Below are 7,334 nucleotides of genomic sequence, written 5' to 3'. Positions count from 1 at the left end.
TAATTTAATTAATTAATAAGATTAATATATATATCATTTTAAATTAAACTATAAACCATATAAAATACAATATTTTAGTTTCAAAATTTACTTTGAACAATTTTTTTGATAAAAGTTTTGAACGATCATTGACAACTTATTTTTTTTTTAAATTATAAATTACTAAAACTATTAATCCTACAATGAAAATTTTGTTATCAGTAATTTAAAATTTTTTTTATAAAAGATACAAATGATCAAAAAGCTATATGAGTAGAAATCATCATTTAATAGACATTAATATTAAAAATATACTAAAATATATTATATATGTTAGTATCATTTAAATTTAATAACATACCTATCAAATAAAAAAAATTTTGGATTAATACAATTGATTTATATGTTCGCACCAATTTAATTATATTTTTAATAGTTACTGACTTTTAATTATTTAATATATATTTATTATTTTATAATATGTAAAAATATTTAATACATATAATAATTTATATATATAATGTTGATCTCGCGAGATCTTAACCAATATATAAATGATATACAAGTGGACCCCGAGGGCGGTGGTCCTAATCAGACTAGGATTTTACATATTTCGATTCTTTGAACCACTCCATATTAAACAGTACTATCATATATTCATGTAAATTTGGTTGTTCTAACACGCTATCTACATTTATATAAATGTTTGTATGTTTGTGTGTAGCTCATATATATATATAGGTAAACAGTCGGTCTTAATTGGTTAGATGACATTTGTAATTATAGTGGTTGAATTTTTTTTGGAAGATTATAAGTGAATATTCAAACTAATTTGCAAAAATTAATTATATGTGTGTGTGTGTGTGTATAAAAAGAGAAATGAAAAGTATTTAGCATCTTGATTCTGACATTATGTAAGTAGGTATCTAACAAACACTCCTAGTTGTCGTATCAACTTGGTCGGATTGCTTTACTTTTAGAAGATTAAACTTAATTAATTTAATATTAGTTTCGTGATTGTTTTCTAGTATAGAACAGGCAGGTCTATGAAAACAAATTTTATAGATATGTTTGTGTATAAGCTATCGATGTAACAGCCTATATATACTATATATGCAAATGGCGATTTAGGCTAATATTATATTAACATTGATGCATATACAAAGTGGCCTCTTTCATTTTTAATAATATCTTAATATATATTCGTATGTATTTGTTCTTGTTTAGCTACACCTACACGCTTACAATTACCTTTCATCACCAAAGAACAACTCCCTCCATTTATTTTTATATTATGGTTTCGAAGATATTTTTATTTCAATTTATATAATATTTTTTTAAAAATTATGCAAAACTATTAACTGATTAAAATATTAAAATTAATGTGTGTTCTTTCTTATTTATTCAGAATGGTAATAATTAATTATTTTTGGTTATTTTTTTATTACAATCGAGTGCTTTAAGTTTTATCTTAATTTGTGTGTTTATGTTAAACATCGTTCAAACAGAATGAGTATTTTAAAAACAAAAAGAGAAAGGCCCAACTCCAAAAGAGGTGGTAAGTATGGGGTTAGTTTACTAAAAGAGGACAATGGATACAAACTTCTAAAAACGCACGTGACCATTGCCACCACGAACGTATATATGTACTTATATATATATATATATATATATATATATATATATTCACATGTATATATACTCTAAAATTAACATGAAATGGAAACATGGATTGCTTGGAACCCATATCGTTCATGATGTCATGGGCGTAACCGCCCCATGTATCACGTCCTCCCAAAACACTTGCTTGAGAACATTTCCTTTACTTATATTCGATCCCGTTTTTCTTGTCTCTACTTAATTTCGGGCATCCTTTTTTATATCATTACTGATATGCATTTCTAATTAAATTATATAGTTAATTATCTAATTAGTAACCAAAAGTATTATGAAGCATGGCGTGGGACCTATATATAGAAATCACGGTTTCACCTTTTGACAATTTGGTGTCGTATTTTTAGCAGTGTAGTACACGCTTTGATTTTTGTTCGATCAATATGTTGAATAATTGGCATTAATCATCAATCAGCCTTATAATTTCGGGTCGTTTAATTGATAATTCAAATTCTTCCAAAGATAACATGATGTTAATGGACTATTAGTTGTTAAAATAGCTCTTTGTCTTACTATCTTTTTCTTACTAGTTAGTCTATTTGTCTTCAATTTATGATATTATTAGTGATGGTCCATATTCAGTTCATAGCCCTTAAATCTTAATTCGTCTTAGTCAATAAATAACATGAACGCAGTTTTGTCCATGATCTTTTGTCTTTGCATTGACTATTACTCCATTTTCTTTTTATTTCTATAGATTTTGAACTAATACAATAATAACTTACAGGCGGATAATCTGAGGCACCAAACAATCCATAGGTTGAACCAATTGTTGACGACACGTCAAGAAGCACGTTGTATTCTAGCCGTTGCAGAGTACTTCCACCGTCTCCAGGCTCTAAGTTCTCTCTGGCTAGCCCGTCCACGCCAAGACGGATGATAAAATAAAGCAAGAGCATAGGTTGATTAGTTAGCCAGCTTGACCTCTTTATAATATATTATTGTCTCTCGATCTACAGACAAGCCTGTCTACAGACCTTAATTAGGAAATTTGTTTGGAGTCTTTTTGTTATATGATTCTTATTATATATATGTTTAAAAGATGCAGATGGTGATAGACAAGTCCATACCTTTAATTCCTCCTTGTGCATATGACATTTAGACTTATTTTTCGATCCAAACACAAGAACATACATACTGATGACTTCTTGTTTATCTAAAAAGTGAAAGAATATGGAAAGAGATATTTTCAAAAAAATAAAAAGAATATGGAAAGAGAACATAAGAGAAGGCTGGCAACAATTTTGCAATTGCATGCAAGAATGAGAGGACAGATAGAAGAAAGAGAAAGAGTGGGATGGTTAGGTCAAAAAATAAAGCATTGACCAGTTAGGAAGGTGACAAATGGTGAGTTCTGTAAGAGACTGTCAGGGACTTGGGATCAGTACCGTTTTGCTTTGGGTTCAACGCCCTATTTCTCATTCATCTTTGCTGTCACCTGTTTTACCCCTTTCTTTCTTTTTGAACTTTATACGATGGTCAAACCAGAAACAAAATTTATTTATTTTTTACACCGCAAAAAACGAGATTGATTCGATTTGCACCAATAGTTGGATAATATATAAACTTTTAAACTTAGATTTAATGTGGACTCAAGAGCATCGCTCATTGTGCCGGTGGGTCACTGACAGTCTGAGACGGAAGGTCAGCAGTAGTGTGTGTCCCTGACCGTTTCATTCAGTCTTTACAGCGAGTTATTAAATTATTACAACGTGTCGCTCTTTTACAATCGAGAAATTATAACTAGCTAGGCCCAGTAGTTTTTATTTATTTTAGACCAAACTCAACAACATATCAAAGGATAATATTACCAAAGCTAATTGATACCAAAGGAATACATTGTGTGAAATCCAAAACATCATAGTAATTACGGAAAAAAATAATAAATCACACACACACGACAAAACGCATAAGTTCCAAACAAAGAAGACCATTTAAAGCATCATATCTGCTTTTGAAGGCAACTTCCTAAAGAAGTTACTTGGAGCAGAAGGCATCTTGCTTCTGAACTTAGGCTGCCTCATCCTGAACATCCCACCCACAAGAGCTACGATCTTGAAAGGCGTCACGTACAAGACCAACGCAGCAACAAGACAAAGAATCACAAAAAAGCAAGTAGCACGCGGAACTCTCCAACTCAACAGTGCTTGAAACCTCTCTCCTTGCGTTGCAATGTCTCCAACAACCATCTGGATCCGACCTGCAACGCTTCTTTACCTATCATATCTCATCTTCACAACATCTTGTCCCTTTGATGCGGAAAAGTGTCAAATTCCTGTCTAGCTCATCGGGACTAGCCGCTTCAGCACAAGAGATCTTTGTGTCCATGTGAGGAGGATGGCGAGGCATGAATCTGAAGTTCCAGAGACCTATCAAGAATATGTAGATAATGCTCATGGCGCCGCGACAATGCTCATAGCTTGGTATCTAAGACTGTCTAATTGGTTCACTGTGAATGGATGGATATAATGCATCAGTGGAAGCGAGGATGGCCATAAAGATAGATCATGTGAGCCAAAGACAGACAAGTGAATCTCACAGCTAGTTGCACCTCTCCCATTTTCTTTAACCCTTTTGCTTGGAGCACAAGAAGAGGGTGAGAGTGAGTGTAGAATGTAGATTATATCTGCCTCTAGGGTTGATAATCTGATCCTTACTTTACCTATTCTTGCATCAACTTTAGCTCCATTTTTTAATTTCTCGCTCCCACCAAGATGTACACTTTGTCTTTGTCTTTCTCTACCAGTAGTCTCTTCACAGTATATCCAATTTTCTTGGTTTACGATATAACTAGGTGTGGGCTCGCAATATATTTTAATAATTTTAGTTTAATATTATTTTTATATTTATGTTATTGTATTTAATTAGATATAAATATTATTTTTTGTGTTTTTTCTGTCTTTTTAACCAAATCTCAATTGTTTATTGTGTGTATTTTTTTTTATTGTTTATACATGATTCTTCTATTTAGAAATCGAATCTCAATTTAAATGATTTCTTTTAATATTAAAGAGTTTAATTTAAAACAAAAATTGGTTCAAGTGAACGCACTCAATATGAAAAAGAATCTTTATTTTATTAGTATATGTTCTTGGCCACATAGAACTATGGAGAGAACTTGAATAAAACAATACTACATATCACCGTGATTTTCATGATCGGTTTAAAGAAATGTGATACTTGGTTTGCACACCAAGACCCAATGTACATGTTAAACATGTATCACTAAATATTAAAAATTTAAATTGGTGTCATGTCATAACAATATAACAATAGTAATTAAATTAAACTCTGGAAAATTTATATTGTGTCACAAATAGTCAATTCTAACTTAGTTAAAGATCTTCCTTTTGCAATGAGATATTTCAAAAGTTCAACATTCACAACTTCACTAATAATATCTAAAACACAAAACATTAGAAAGAAAAACTCGTGAACAAACATATCATAAATAAGACACATCAATAAAAATAAAATATGATATAGAAAATATACCGACTAAAAATTCACTTTCATATTGACGTCCCTATATTTATTTAAATTCTTTGAAATCATTATTTGTTGACTCTTTTGGAAAATCATCACAAGGTATGATTTTGGTTGTTATATAAAAATTTATCTTAAAAAGCAGAGGAGTCTTTTTATATTTTATGGTATAATCACCGAAAGTGAAATTATATAGAATAAAAGAATCCCGTTGAGATAACGTATATAGAAAATTACCAAAAAACAAATCGCCAAAAGAACATTTTTCAATAGAAGCATGAGTCCTAGTTCCCTACAAATTAAATTTCAAATAAGTGAATAAAAAAATGAAATAAATTAATATATTTACAACGGCATCAATATCAATTCAATTGAAACAAATTTTGACCTGATTCTAAAGTATCAACACCTTTACTATAATTTTATAGTAATCTTTAGCCGACTCAATAACTCTAATAAGAAAAAGTGAAATGAGGTTCTTTTTCAAAAAACAACATTTGAAAGTGTTTCATATTATTTAAAAATGAAGTTTTGTGTGTATTTCCCATCAAACGTATGAAGAGAATATATACTAACATAGCATAGAGTTGGAAAATAATTGTAATACATTATTAATATGGATACTAAGATAAAGTCGGCATCATAATTCTTTGTATTAGTATTTACATACTACTATAGACTAAGATAAATATCACTTATACATTATCTATATTATCATTAAACTATAAAGTATAATAAAATATAGATTCTGTTCCACATCCGGTAACAAATATAATTTAAAATTACTAGTGATAAATATGATTTTAAAACAGAATAATAAGAATTGGTTTTAACTCGTCAAAGTTACAAAATTTATTTAAAAATTATATATCTAATTACAAATCTTGAAATAGTTATATTATTTAAATTAATAAATTAATGACTTAGAGAAAACTAATAATAAATTAATGATTTAGCTAAATCCTAATAAGAACATGAAAATAGCAAAATTAAGTAAAATCATGGAGAACGTGACAAATAAACAAAATCAAAATAATTATATATCTAGTTATAAAGTTTATAGTTATATTATTTAAATTAATTACTCAACTAAAAACTAAAAATAATTTAATGACTATGCTATAACCTAATAAAAATATGACAAATAAGCAAAAGTAACTAAAATCATGGAGATATCAAAATAACTATATACATGGTTACAAATTTCATAGTTATATTATTTAAATTAATCAATTATATTGACTCGGAAAAAAACTGGTAATAAATTAATGATTCAGCTTAAACCTAATTAAAACATGACAAGTAAGCAAATTTTACCTAAAATCATGGAAAAAATGACAAATATGTTATGAACCAGATTGTGGATGACTCATAACGAAGAGATTATACCATCGACGGCCCAAGAAAGAGAGAGTCGGCCAGCTTTTCATTTTCCTTATGTCTTTATGTTTTCCTTTTTCTAGTTGGATTATGATTTGTACTCTTTCCATTTATTTGTGACGGTTTAATCTCCTATATAAGGAACCTCTATGTTATGAATAAAGATAAACTTTTCCATTACTTTCACAACACATTATCAGCACCATTGATCTCTAAAACCCTAAGCTAAAATATCGACCATAAACCCTAAATCTCTCTTCATTGCTAAAACCCTAATCTCTATCGATCACTTCTATTTGATCATGACCCTGATCTGTATTCGACAACTGATCTCAACAAGATCGATCTGTGGACTGATCTTTGCAAGTTTCAGTACGCCTCAACTATTCCAGATTGTATGATCAGCCTGTTCCAGTCCGTGATCAAACTGTTCCAGATCTACGAGTTCTTTGACTGCAAGTACCAGCTCGCGTACCAACGTAAGCTCATTCTCTTGGTGGTCCATTAAACCCATCAAAGGTTTACGGTATACCTAAGCTCTAAGAACCCAGAATCGAATGAACTAATGTTCAAAGTGAAACCCTAAAATCTGTAAACCCTAAATTACGTGTGCATGGATTGTTTTATTTGATTGACTGAATGTTTCTTTGAGGTTTAAATCTGTGTGAGTTAGGATTGATAGTTTTTATAACCTGATTGAATGATTTGAGGTTTAATATTGTATGTTAGAATTTGTTATAATATAAACCCTAATTCGAATTGATAAACCCTAAAATAGAATCCATGTATTGCATAATCCGAATTGAATGTTTTGA

At 29.8% G+C, this 7,334-nt stretch overlaps 1 protein-coding gene across 2 annotated transcripts in view; it reads left to right on the top strand.

Moving 5' to 3' along the window:
* Positions 1-2,710, top strand: part of LOC106315893 (transcription factor TGA2) — a 7,182-nt gene extending 4,472 nt beyond the window's left edge. For both annotated transcript variants that reach the window (XM_013753732.1, XM_013753731.1), the window contains exon 11: positions 2,381-2,710. In XM_013753732.1, the coding sequence (XP_013609186.1) occupies positions 2,381-2,533 (153 nt within the window). In that variant the 3' untranslated portion in view covers positions 2,534-2,710. The remainder of the gene's footprint in view (positions 1-2,380) is intronic.
* Positions 2,711-7,334: the final 4,624 nt, after the last annotated feature.

Source organism: Brassica oleracea, chromosome C9 (assembly GCF_000695525.1).
Source record: "Brassica oleracea var. oleracea cultivar TO1000 chromosome C9, BOL, whole genome shotgun sequence".
NCBI classification, from domain to species: Eukaryota; Viridiplantae; Streptophyta; class Magnoliopsida; order Brassicales; family Brassicaceae; genus Brassica; species Brassica oleracea.
This window is presented reverse-complemented; position numbering and strand designations above follow the sequence as displayed.